The following is a 14197-nucleotide window of genomic DNA, read 5'->3' as shown; positions in this document are numbered from 1 at the left end:
GTAAGTCGTCCATGGCCACTTTAGACAAGCGATTTCATGAACCGTGAGCTTCCACATGTTCAGAGGTTAAACTACAATCAATTGATACAGTATTTTGCATGATGCAAGTATTACTGTCAAATTCATGGAACTACAATCAACCGTTGAAAAACTTAAACTATGTATGCAAAGGCTTGGTTTAATTCAAATACTTCAATTCTCTTACAAAATAGGAAAGCAACTGTAGAATGAGCGATAGGAAATACATATTTATTCATGCAAACCATGGATAGTATCGAATGACCAACTGAAACTAGTAATTGGGAAAATGTGGCACGTCCTGTCACTGAGTAATCAGTCGTTCTTTTTACAAACATCATCCGACAGCTCACTAGCGGAGGTCCAGCCCGCAGTTCTGTCTTCTTCCGAGTCATCCAAAAGGTCCGTCACAACTCCCCACAAATAAATGTGAGCGAGAACAAGCCAGGATACCATAATGCGAATCGGGCGACGGTGGCTCCAAATCAAGGGAGGGTCCTCTAACAATTTAGCAACTGAGACGATAAGGAGGAAAACGAGTCCCAAATACAATATGGTATTAGCGAGCCGAGAGAGTTTGCCAACGGTTAAGGTGACACCAGTTAAGAAAGCAGCACACATCGCCGGGAGTGCTATTTTTAGTGGCGGCATTGAGCGTCGGTATGCAATCATTAGTGCGGACGTCTTTTGCTGCGCCCAGAGGAGAGTGATGACCGCGGTCATCAAGCAGAACATGGCGATGGTGTTGCTAATGGCGAAGGCCCGGAGCATTCTATCGTCTAGCATTGTAGCCATGCCGCGGTCACCTTTGGAGGCTGTGTCCAAGCTGTTAAATCCTCCAGGAACTGCAAAAGTCACACTGGCCACAAGCGTTGCCACCACCGAGCGGTTACCGATCAGATTCTTCATTTGGTCCATGTTTGGCTTCCTTTTGTCCACGTCGATTATTGAGAACGCTTCAGTTCCAGCTAGACTTTTCTCACATGTGGATGCCAATGCCATGACTGTCAATTGCTGAGATCGGAAGCATATAAAAAGTAGAAAAAGAACAAATCGTTACCATATCGATGACGGGAATAAACTCTGGAGTACCCATGTAAAGGGAAACTTTAGTTTCTAAAGATGAAGGGTATATGTTTTATCGTTGTCATAGGTTGACTTTAGGATAATGTTATGGGATTATGCATATTTGGAATGGAAAAAGCCACCAAAAACCCACATTATGTCTATTGTAATATATTTATTTGGAACTCTTTTTTGTTGATACCAAATGCCTCGATCTGTAGACGCATTTACCTCAGTCAAAGCCCGTCTAAAAAAGCCAAAAAAAATCATGCCAGATAAGAGAAATCGCAGATGGCTGGGGGCAGCACCACCCTACCGACTTCGCCAGCATGGGCTCTGGACCACCGTGGGCTGTTGATCCCCACAGACAAGCAGAGCGTGGCCCAGATGGCGTCGAGCTCAAGGGGCGTCCCGAGCTTGCCCAAATCTGGTAGACGGCCCTTGCCGGCGGGGATTTTCTAGTTTCGTCAATGGAACAGCTTGAAGGGATGAAATAATATGAGAGGCTCTGGAAGATTTTAAGCTGACAAGCACCGATTTTGTGCGATAAAAGGTCTCGTCTTGTTCTCTGGGACGTTCTAGCTCACGAGAATCTCACAAATCATCTCAGATATAAGAGAAGAAGCAGGCCGCTGCGGATGTGCTCGATCAGTACTCCAAGTTTGTCATGGCCTGCAACGGAAATGAAGTTCGATCTTGGATTCGAGGCTGCATCTCATGAAGGTACCGAATTCCATAGATTCTGGACTGCCTACTTCTCTAAAGAGGGAGCCCTTCTAATCTTCGGCAAAATACCATCTCATTCTTGGATCTGCTACTTGGACCAGATCTTCGCAAGCCCAGCCGCACTGCTTGAGCTAGTCGCCATCTGGGCCGAGCTCTGCTTGCCTGCAGGGGTCGATGGCCAGCAGTGGCTGACGGCCCTTGCCAGCGAAGTCGGAACCGTGGTGACCCTCCCACAATCTGCCATCTCTCTCTTGTTTTGGTCGGTCTCCTCTGGTTTTATTTTTTTTTTTGGCTTTTTTTAGATTTTATTTTTTTATTTTTTTAACGTGGCACCATGCGTGGTGGCCATATCAGCTCCACTTGTCATTGAAAAATATTAATAATGCCATGTCAAATTCACGTCAAATTGTTAATGGTGCTTATTGATGGAATCTTGATGGAAAATGAATATGTACAAGTTTTGATTTTTTTAAATTACAAAAAAAGTTTTAGGATAAATGTGTTAGAATGCGTATGATTTGAGATTTTATATAATTTTTGTTCATCTAAATTGACCAACCCTGACATATTAAGAAAAAAATGCAACGTTTTATAGGGTCATTAAACGAGATATAGAGCAATTTATCTCTGCATTTCAGAAATATTCTACTTGATTCAAACTGTGGACATGTTCATGGCCACAAAATTTCTCTTATTAAGACTAATGTAGAAACTTGTAAAAATTGCTCCTAGAGAAGTCCTGGTTATTCTAAAAGACTGGGAGACATAATGATTTGAATACGAGAACTGCACTTGACTAATGTATTAGTCTATGTAATTTCTAGTAAGTTCATAAATAAAATAGTGATTGTTCATGTTACCAACCTTCCGTAACATATACTCCCTTATGACGCGATCTATGGCAATGTCAAGAGTAGTCGAGGGTTGGTGGTTGAGAAGGAAGGGGTCAATTCTTTCATCCAGCACAAGACGTATCAAAGTGGCGGGTTGTGAATGCATCGCGGCCAAGTGCAAAGCTGTATTTCCAGCATCATCTTTTTCATTTATATCCATCCCCGGTTTTGTTTTTTTTAGTATATATCTCACTGCTGAAATTCTCCCATATTTTGTTGCGACATGAAGAATGGTTTGTCCTCGATTGTTATGTTGCATTGATATCGGAAATAGCTTCTCGATTATATCAACATGACCCATCTTGCTTGCAACATGAATGGGATGATCCCCATTCTTATCCTTTGTTGGGCCAAATATTCAGTTTTCGGTCCTAATAGTTCGAATACTCGGGGCCAATTCATGTAAGCTGCTAAATGGAATACATTACTGCCTCTGGAATTGATCATCGCAAATAGCTTCATATCTTTCTCGAGTATCTAGGTGGCTAAAACCTAGGATCAGGAGCTCCAAGTTAAGGACCACAATCACATAAAACTTTTAGGGTGGTTGGGACTTGGTTGTTCTCGATATCTTAAAACCCATTTTGGAATAAAGACATGTTCGATGTAACCTTAATCACTACTAGGATTGATGGTTGCCGATGCTGGACGACATTGCAATGCTGGAACTAGAAGCGATAATTTTGATTGAACGGGATATCCTTTATCTTGCTCAATTTATGGCTTTTCTCCGTGTTAATTTTCATCGCATTATTCTTACCTGATCTACACAGTGTTGATGACATGACACATACCATATCATTTAGTAAGGTTTTCTGAGTAAATACATGTAGCATTACTCCCTCATTTATACACATTCATACATGACTCATGAGAATTTTGTATTTCCAAAATTATCCTCATAATACACCTACAACTATCCCTTTATCACAATTTTTATGCATAGCCATCTAAGTAAATGCATCTTTATTGGAGAATTAGGACAGATTTATTCTAATGCTAAGATTCCCATATGGTTTGGGATGTATTTGATGATTTATAATTGGGAAATTTGATACCTGAACCTAATATGTATTAATTACTAAATAATCTTACTTCCTTGATATTTTTTAGGCTATTTAATTAGTAAGTATGCATATTCCAACTCTAGTTAGGTATATGTAAAACCCGAAGATGATAAATCATTACTAAATTAAATTTACTAGTTACAAAACTAAATATATATTTTTTTGAAGGGTGTGACTATTTCCACCCTCATTTTGGATGGAACCACACCTTTGTATTTGAAGTTACAAAAACATCCTTATGCTATCAATAGTCAATTAAGTAATAATTAATATTCTTGATCATAACCACGTTTCTTTCTCCTTGCCCCTCACTCTTGTAGTTGTCACTTTCCTATACGGTTTCACTTTCCTTTCTACCATTCTTTTCGTCCTGTATTTTTCCTTTCCTTATGCATTTTTTTTTTCAGAGGCACGCGGTGGCAGAGGACGAAGGAGGAGGAAGAAGGAAGAAGGAAGAAGGAGGAAGAAAAGGAAAAAAAAAAAAATTAAAATTTTGAAAAAATTAAAAAAAAATTAAATTTCAATTTTTATAAAAATTAAAAGTTTTTGGTCAATTAATAAGAATTAAAATTAATTTTTTTTATAATTTTTCCCCAGAAAATCAAATCATATATTGAATAGTGGAACAAAACGCTAGAAAATATCTTCATTTTCTTGGAAAATAACTTTCTAGAAAACATCTTTTCGAAACTTGATATTTTTCACAAAACGAATGGAGTTTTAGTTACATTTCCACAATTCCCCCTCTTCCTCAGTTAGGTATTCCAATTCCTATTCGGCACACCTTGTCTAGGTTTTTTGCGCTTGCTACTCGCTAGATTATGTACCTCAACATGAATCAAACTCCGAACTCATTAGTGTGCATGGAATTGAGCACCAATTGCCAATGTTAATTCCGTGGAACACATTATATGACCACTCTCATCACAAAATAGTAACATAGATGAAAAGTATGTTTGTGCCGTTCGATTTAGTATTTCAATAGACTGCGAGCAGAATCCTTCAACATCCCTCCCATCCCTTTGAAGCTAGATTAAAAAGTCGATTCGTTGATCAGATATATGCACAAAAGGCTTGGTCTTTAAACACTCATCAAGTTCATTCAAGTTCCACTATGCGAAGTTCCTTATGGTTTGTTTGTTAAGGAGAGGAGTAAGGATATTGTACAGGTGTAAAGAGTGGCTAAAATTCAAATTTTTGTGAGGAGTGATGAGAAAGTTCTCAATTTTTTTTTCTGCTTTTCTTCGCTAAAAGCTCTACTCACGGAATAGGTGATTCAAAGTTGTTTCCTTTACCCACGGGACATATGAGTGAGTGCCTAGGATGTCTGACATGGGAGTGCCACAAGTTCAACTAGTCTAGGTAAATCGTCCATGGCCGCTCAAGACAAACAATTTCATGAACCACGAGCTTCTACATGTTCAAAGTTAACGACTTGATTCCAGAGTGGTGAAATGGATGAAATGATCCTCTCATCTATTCAATTGGCATAACATGTCACATGACACAAGTATCACTGTCAAAATTCATGGAACTATGATAAACCACCAAAAAAAACTTAAAATCATGTAGGCAAAGGCTTGTTTTAATTCAAATACTTTAGTTCTCTTACTTGCACATTGGCTGGACTTTACTCTGAGACTAATGCATGGAAATATATGATAGATGTGCCAATTAGAGCCGGAAAGATTTGAACTCAAAATTTTATATTTTGCCATCATGTGAAATTTTGAGAGATTACATCCATCAGTTTAAGTTTAAACTATTAGAGAAAAATAGGGATTACTTCAAGTACTTCAACAATCACCATTGATCTAATGCAGTAGGAAAGCAACTGTAGAATGAGCGATAGGAAATACATATTTGTTTCTACAAATCATAGGTAATATCAAATGATCAACTGAAACCAGTAATTAGGAAAATGTGCGTGTCCCTATATTTTGTTGTCACCGAGTAATCAGTCATTCTATTTACTATCATCATCCGGAAGTCCCCTAGCGGAGGTCCAAAACACCATTCTGTCCTCTTCCGTGTCATCCGAAACGTCCGTCTCAACATCCCACAAATAAATATAAGCGAGAACAAGCCAGGATACCATAATGCTAATAGGGCGACGGCGGCTCCAAATCAAGGGAGGGTCCTCTAACAATTTAGCAACTGAGATGATGAGGAGGCAAACGAGTCCAAAATAAAATATGGTGTTAGCAAGCCAAGGGAGTTTGCCAACAGACAAGGTGATACCAGTTAAGAAAGCGGCGGACATCGCAGGGAGTGCTATTTTTAGCGGCAGCATTGAGCGTCGGTATGCAACTATTGCAGTGTGGATGTCGTTTGGCTGCGCCCAGACGAGGGTGACGACCGCGATCATCGAGCAGAACATGGCGATGGTGTTGCAAATGGTGAAGGCCTGGAACATTCTCTTGTCCAGCATCGTAGCCATGCCGCGGTCATCTTTGGAGGCTGTGTCGGTGCTGTTAAATCCTCCAGGAACTGCAAAACCAGCTGCGAAAGTCACGGTGGCCACAAGCGTTGCTACCACCGAGCGATTGCCGATCAGATTCTCCACGTCGTCCGTGTTTGGCTTCTTTTTGTCCGGGTCGATCATTGGAAACACTTCATTTCCAGTTGCACTTTTCCCACATGTGGATGCCAATACCATGACCGCCAATTGCTGAGATCGGAAGCATATAAAAATTCGAAAAAGAACAAATCGTTTCCATATCGATGACGGGAATAAACTCTAGAGTACTCATGTAAAGGGCAATTTTAACTTCTAAAGATGTGGTGTCTGCTCTTTTTAAAGAATTACCACTCGAGAGAAAAGAGGGATGGATGAAATGTATATAGTTTATTGTTGTCATAAGTTGACTTTGGGATAATGTCACAGGATTATGCAAATTTAGAAGGGAAAAAGTCATCAAAATCTCAAACTATGTCCATTACTATACATTTACTCCAAACTTTTTTTTTTTCATGACACAAAAACCTCAATTTGAAGACACATTTACCTCCATCACAGTCCGTCAACAAGGAAAAGGAAAAACTAAAAAACCAAAAAAAAAAAAAAAATCATACCAGAAGAGAGAGATTACAGAAGGTTGGGGGTGGCACTGCCCTTCCGACATCGCCGGCAAGTGCTGTTGACCACCGTGGGCCGTTGACTCCCTGGGACCAGCAGAGCTTGGCCCAGATGGCGTCAAGCTCGAGTGGCGCGCCGAGCTTGCCCAGCTCTGGTAGAGGGCCCTCGCGGCGGTGACCCCTCCCACCATCTGCAATCTCTCTCTTGTTTTGGTTGGTCTCCTCCGGTTTTATCTTTTGGCTTTCTTTAGATTTTCTATTTTTTTTTTCTGACGTGACATTTGCGTGGTGGCCATATCAGCTCCACTTGTCATTGAAAAATATTAATAATGCCATGTCAAATCCACGTCAAATTGTTAATGGTGCTTATTGACGGAACTGGATGGAGAATAAATATGCATAAGTTTAGAATTTTTTGTTTTATGAAAAAGTTTTAGGATAAATGTGTTAAGAGTGAGTACAATTTGAGATTTTTTTTATGATTTTCTTTCTTTATTTAAATAGAGCAACCTCCGATATTTTAAGAATAAAAATGCAACATTCTTTTTATACATGATCATATTTATAGGGTCAATTAAACGAGATATACAGCAATTTATCTCTGTATTTGTCAGAAATATTCTACTTGATTCAAACTGTGGACATGTTCATGGCCACAAACTCTCTTATTAAGACTAATGGAGAAACTTGTATAAATTGGTCCTTAAGAAGTCTTGGTTATTCTAAAAGACTGGGAAACATTATAATTTGCATATGAGACCTGCCCCTAACTAATGTATCAGTCTATGTAATTTCCAGTACGTTCATAAATAAAATAGACATGTTACCAACCTTCCGTAATGTATACTCCCTTTTGACGAGAGCTAAGGCAATGTCAAGAGCAGTCGAGGGTTGGTGGTTGAGAAGGAAGGGCTTAATTCTTTTATCCAGTATGAGAGGAATCAAAGTAGCGGGTTGTGAATGCATCGCGGCCATGTGCAAAGCTGTATTTCCATCATCATCTGCTTCATTTATCAGATCCTTGAGTTTTGGATGTCTGAGCAAATACCTCACTAATGAAGTTCTCCCGTATTTTGCTGCAATATGAAGAACAGTTTGTCCTTGCTTGCTCCTCCACCTTGTTATCTGAGATAACTTCTCGATTATATCAACATAACCCCTCTTGCTTGCAATATGAATGGGTTCCTCCCCATTCATATCCCATTGTCTGCCCAAATATTCAATATTTGGTATTAATAGTTCGAATACTCGAGGCCGATTCATGTAAGCTGCTAAATGGAATACATTTTTGCCTCTGGAGTCGGTCATTGCAAAGAGCTTCACATCTTTCTCGAGTATCCGGGTGGCGATATCTGGGATCAGGAACTCCAAATTAGAGACCACAACCACATAAACATTTTAGGATGGTTGGGACTTGGTCGTTCTCGATATATACCCATTTTGGAATAAGGACATCTTCAATGTAACCTTAACTCTACTAGGATTGATAGTTGCCGATGTTGGATAACATTGCAATGCTGAAACAAGTAGTGATAATTATGATTGAATAGGAAAGCCTTGAGCTTGTTCAATTTATGGCTTTTCTACTCTTTAATTTTCATTGCATTATTCTTACCTAATCTACGCAGTGTTGATGACATGACATATACCATACCATTTAATAAGGTTTTCTGAGTAAATACATGTAGTATGACTCCCTCATTTATACACATACATACATGACCTGTGAGACCCCGCTTATCACAATTTTTATACATAGCCATCTAAGTAAACGCGCCTTTATTGGAGAATTAGGACAGATTTATTCAAATGCTAAAATTCCTATATAGTTTGGGACGTATTTGATGATTTATAATTGGGAAATCTGATACCAAAACTTAAAATGTATAAATTACTAAATGCTCTTACTTCCTTGATATGTCTGAGGCTATTTAATTAGTAAATATGCGTATTCCAACTCTACTAGGATTTGAGACGGTTTTAAGATTAACATGGAAGGTACATGTGAAACGAGAAGGGAAAAGTACCAAAAAAGTCATAGACCTATTGTATTGGTACCAATTCAATTATAAACATTTCAATTGGACCAATTTATCCTAAACATTTTCATATTTATACAAATTCAGTCCATCCGATCAATTTTGGCGGGCTAATGCTAATGTGGACGTCGGCCGGTTGGTCGATGGCAAGACACTCGTCGGCCACTACAAGGAAATTCCAAGGAGGAAGAATAGCAAAAAGAAAAGGAAAAAGAAAAGAAAAGGAAAAAGAAAAGAAAAAGGAAAAAGAAAATAAAAGAATTAAAAATTTGTTAAAAAAATCAAAACGTTAGTGTCCAATTATCGGTTGGTGTCTATGTCAATACCAACTTGCCAAAATCGACCAAACAAATTGAATTGATACCAATGTAAATTTAGGACTTAATTGATCTAATTGAATAGTTAATGACTGAATTGGTATCAATGCAATAGGTTTATGACTTTTTTTGGCGAAGATGATAAATCATTTACTAAATTAAATTTACTAGTTACAAAACTAAAGATATAATTTTGTGAAGGATGTGGCTATTTCCACCGTCATTTTGGATGGAATCACACCTTAATATTTGAAGTGACAAAAACATCATTTTGCTATCAATAGTCAATTAAGTAATAATCCATATGACTGACTATAACCACGTTTCTGTCTCCTCGCCCCTCCGTCTTATGGTTGTCACTTTCTTTTACGGTTTTCTTTTCCTTTTACTATTCTCTTCGTCCTGTCTTTTTCCTTTCCTTATCAAATAACAATAGAATTTCTTTTGTTTTCATCCAAATATTAGGTCAAAATATTATCTTTATTTGTGATTCTATGTGAACTAGTTATCGAATAGTGCCTTCAGCATGTTATAACTAATACCACACATAATTGTACATACTTCCTTTGTAAATAAGAGATTAGACTTAATAGTTTTATTAAGAAAGTAATAGTATAACACTCAGGCTTTAACCCCGTTTAATTAAATTGATGTTGGTGTGAAAGTTTGTTTCATTCAAATAATATTCAGGAGCAAAAAGGGGACCCAAATTTAAATGCGCAAATGTGTATAATGCAATATGTATAGAGATCATAATATTATAATAGTATAATGCATTTATACTACTATTCGTTTTATAAAAGGTCATAGCCGCACAGCCCCAATCTTCCTTGCAACCAGATAAGCAAGTCATCAGGTTTCTGTGGAATAATTTTGTCGTTAAAATCGGTCCGTCATTCTGACCGAAAAAGAAAATCGGTCCGTCACGTTTTCAAATTGACGGTACTGTCCTCTTCTCGTTTTTGTTCAATTTTTTCCCTTGACAGGACTTGCCTTTTATGCAAAGAAATTTAAGAAGAAAAAATTGGTTTTTATATTTTAATTTTCTGGAACGTGATGAGTAAGTCATGTGGTGCTCTACAAAGTGTATTGTGGCTCTAATGGGCACGTTACTGACAATGAGAGTAATGGATCGTCATCCGCTCATTCTCCTTAGTAAAATGGTTGGTATTTTCAAATTTAAGCCGATCTATTATGTTCTAATATGAGATAATTTGATCACTAAAAGAATTATATGGCTGGTTGCAGGCAACTAATGGGTATAAAACTAGTTTAATAAGCGGGGTTTGAGATTTTATATGAAAGCCCGTAATGGTTTGGGTAAGTGCAAAAGTTGCCGCACAGATTTGGGACGAGGTATTTCCTATAAACATAGATATTTCCTATAAACAGATTTAGGTACTTACCATAGCGGTTATGCATAATGGCACCATGAATGGGCGGCAAGCCTTGTATCCTCGATGGTTCAAGCGGAAGCGAAAGTAAAACCTCACGTATCTTGGGTTCTTCAGATTCGAGGGCCAAGTACAGGGGAGATTTCTGATCTGCGTTCTTCTGGTATACGAGCTCCATATCTTCATTCAACAGATGGCGCACCACGTTGACCAAACGACGACGCACTGCCATGTGCAAAGCATTGTTTCCTACTTTGTCCGTCATCCTCAGGATCTGGTTCTTGTCCTCGACCGGGAGGTCACTTATCCGGCGAATCAACATCGCAGCAGTTCTAGAGCTCTTATTCATAATCGCCACGATGAGGGGGGTATTTCCCGCTCTATTTTGGGCGGCTAGGAGACGGTCTGGGACATAATAAAGCAGGAACCTCAGTATGCTGTCCTTGTCGTAGTACGCTGCAGCGTGGAGCAGTGAATCGTCCAATGGTTCCAGGAAGTTAAAAATGGCAGACAGATCGGTTTGATTGGCAACCCTTTCCATCTCGGAAATTAACTCTTCGACATCGCTGGAGGAGATGATCCGTATAAGGCTTAGAGCAGCTGCATACAATTCTGCTGGATCTTGTCGCCCCGCGTTTCGCGAAGCCGCCAATGCATTATTGATTCTCTGCCGTTGACTCCAGATTTCTATAGGTATCTCTACGTCCATCGAGCCTGGGCTATGCAAGTAATGTAGTTATTGCAAGGGAACAGGGGTTGTATGAGGAAACGTTATATCATTGAAATATTAAATAATAGATTGATCTAATTATTTAAACTTTCATAATTATTAATAACGCTCCTACAAAATTGCGTATATCATCATGGCAAATAGTTCCAAGTTTCAAAATGTTGCATCAGATCACAAAAGCGTGAATAAATACAAATGATTAGCTCTGACAATATAAATGTAAGAAATTAATAAGAAGCAGCCGAGTGTGCCTAATCTCAAATTTTATGGCAAATCTAAACATGGACATGAGTACTATTACAGCAGTAACATATTAAAACATCTCAAATATTCAAACTAATTTACAGTGATCCTACAAAATTTTGCTCATTGATTGAACTTAAATCCTTTAAATTAATCTATACAACTATAATTTATTTTTCTGCATCCCTTGATCAATAAGGTCCGTCATATCATCTTTTGACGATCCAACTGACTTCGCATTCAATGTATGATTCAATTCATTCCTACTCTCTCCATCATTTATAAGTCTGCTAGGAGCCGCATCTTCTTCAAAACCCTCTTGTCCTAGTGATCACTCTCTGCTCTTACCTGATTGCATATGGGCCTAGTCTATCTATGGACCACACAGCTATTAGTGTGGGTCGCTTTAGTTACATTGATAATGACTAGGCCAGTCCACACAAGCTAAACTCTCAAAAGGAGTATTTTAAGTAACCACATAAGGTGATGATTATTTGAAAATGTGTGTTGATTCATGAATCGCTCAAGAGTGCCTCTCTTAATTGATACGTGACTTGAGATGTCACAGATTGAGTATATCTGAAATCGTGTGATGTAGGTGACCCACATCGCGGAAGTGTCACGACCTTAAGGACACTTGCTCTAAAGTGAAATATGTGAACAGATTGGCAGTGTTGCAAAGCTGGCGGTGAATCCCGTTGGATTGAGCTCGAAGTAAGTGCTGTATGACGATTGCGCGATGTCAATTATGTAGAAAAATTGTTATTTACATAATTGACAAGCCAAAAATGTCGTATGAGAATATTATTAATTTTTAAATTATGTGCAATAATGTTAAATTAGATTCAAATAAATGTGAGAAATCTACATTTGCACGCTAGTTCTAGTCACAACTACTACAGATGATTAACCTGCATCACAACGTAAGTACATAATCGACATGGGTAGTCCAAAAGTTCTCAAAATATATTGTCGAATTTGGCAAGGGAATATTATCCAAAAAAATCATAAACCTATTATACTTTTGCTAATTCAATTCTAAACATTTCAATTTTACCAATTGAGTCTTAAACATTTTCATTTTTTGCCAATTGAGCCCATCCGATCAATTTTTGTCTGAATTCGCTGATGTGGACACCGGCCGTCATACATGGTATAACCAGCACTAACGTATACAATTTTTAAATAATATTTTAATTTTTATGAAAGGTTTTTTTTCTTTTTTTCCTTTTTTTAACTTTTTTTTTTCCTATTTTTGGAGTAAGGGTCGACGAGGCTTGCCAACCATAGGCAAGGACTGGCCGACCCTCACCGGCTCTAGGCGAGGGCGCAGGTTTGCATGCCCTCGCTTTGGTAAGCAAGGGCATTGTGACCCTCGACCAAAGTTGGCAAGGAGCCTGACACCCTTGCCCTCACCTATGGTCGGCAAAGGTTGGCCGGCTCACTGGTCCTAAATCCCAAAAGGATTTGTTCCTACTTCATATATTTCGTCAACCAAAGGCCCAATCAAGACTTTCGTAATTTGAATGACACAGCTGGGCTTTGGATCTCTCCGACAGTCGCTTAGGGAATCAACTTTTCGGCCAGAGAAAAGATGTACGCCGCTCAAGGGCGATGTCGTGCGAAGTGCAAATTGAAATTGGCCCGGTCGACCAACAGGGTGCGGAAGCCAAAAGGAGCCAAAAGAAAGGGCACTTTGGGCTCACTAGAGAAAGAGTGCCAGTCCTAGTGCAGTAGGAAACAAAACCTGTTATATTGATATGCTAGTAACATTATTGATTAAAGAGTGAACCGATTTAGAAAGAATATAACGAAAAGTGTGTGATCCAGCATCAAGACTGAAGACGATTAGCATTAACAAAGGAAATATGAGACAATTAGCAAAAGAAAAAGGAAGAGGAAATCTCAATCATTTTAAGAAAATACATTACCTTCCTTTACGAAAAATTGCTCCTCCAACTATCTAAAGGCGGTATCGGGAGCGGTCAAGTGCTCCCTAATCGCAACTCCCCACCCAACTTGTTTATACAACGAAAGATGAACCAAAACCGTGAGTTGGGCATACCTCGCGGTTGCCTTTTTATGATACGTTAAAGGGTTCGACTTCGTGGTGAATAAATTCTTGCACATAATTCCGTTTAGCGTTAAGTAACTTCAACTGATTCTTTTCTTTGCGTAGCTTAAATGCAAATAAGCAAAATAGAGTCACGTGCCAGTTCTTTACATAGCCCTTGTGTAGCAAGCTTTCATAATTATGTAAAGGATCATCCTTCATTCCTAGCACCATCACATACTAAAGTTTAGTAGCTATGGACGAATCATTCCACATTTCAATTTAGGAAAGTGACACTTATAATCCCCATGCTTTGGCTCGATGTGCAATATTATTATTGGCCTTTTAAACTCATTAATTATGATACTTAAACTATTCCTAAATGTTTAGTGTAGTCCCTAAGCTTTAATTTTGCTCACAATAACCCCTCAAATTTTCATGACAAAATCAAATCAATATTTGTTACCATAGTTCCATTTACAGATAATTTAGCTAATGATTTCTACGATAGTAAAATTAGTAACTTCATTTACAGTTGTATTGTGTTAATATTCCTACTATTTAAAAGTAAATG

The 14197-nt window shown here is 38.4% G+C and overlaps 2 protein-coding genes across 2 annotated transcripts; both read right to left on the bottom strand.

Moving 5' to 3' along the window:
- Nucleotides 1-333: 333 nt before the first annotated feature.
- Nucleotides 334-2862, bottom strand: LOC120289703. The gene is made up of 4 exons (XM_039305024.1): nucleotides 2674-2862; nucleotides 1429-1541; nucleotides 1315-1330; nucleotides 334-1032 (listed from the first exon to the last, which is right to left on the bottom strand). Exons 1-4 carry the CDS (start codon nucleotides 2860-2862, stop codon nucleotides 334-336), a joined length of 1017 nt encoding a protein of 338 aa, XP_039160958.1.
- A 2693-nt stretch (nucleotides 2863-5555) lies between these two features.
- LOC104430437 (protein ACCELERATED CELL DEATH 6) lies at nucleotides 5556-13617 on the bottom strand. Its single transcript, XM_039304637.1, has 4 exons — nucleotides 13502-13617; nucleotides 10610-11311; nucleotides 7679-8199; nucleotides 5556-6440 (listed from the first exon to the last, which is right to left on the bottom strand). The coding sequence occupies exons 2-4, from the start codon at nucleotides 11304-11306 to the stop codon at nucleotides 5736-5738; spliced, it is 1923 nt and encodes a 640-aa protein (XP_039160571.1). The 5' UTR covers nucleotides 11307-11311; nucleotides 13502-13617; the 3' UTR covers nucleotides 5556-5735.
- Nucleotides 13618-14197: the final 580 nt, after the last annotated feature.

Source organism: Eucalyptus grandis, chromosome 11 (genome assembly GCF_016545825.1).
Source record: "Eucalyptus grandis isolate ANBG69807.140 chromosome 11, ASM1654582v1, whole genome shotgun sequence".
In the NCBI taxonomy this organism is placed as follows: domain Eukaryota; kingdom Viridiplantae; phylum Streptophyta; class Magnoliopsida; order Myrtales; family Myrtaceae; genus Eucalyptus; species Eucalyptus grandis.
This window is presented reverse-complemented; position numbering and strand designations above follow the sequence as displayed.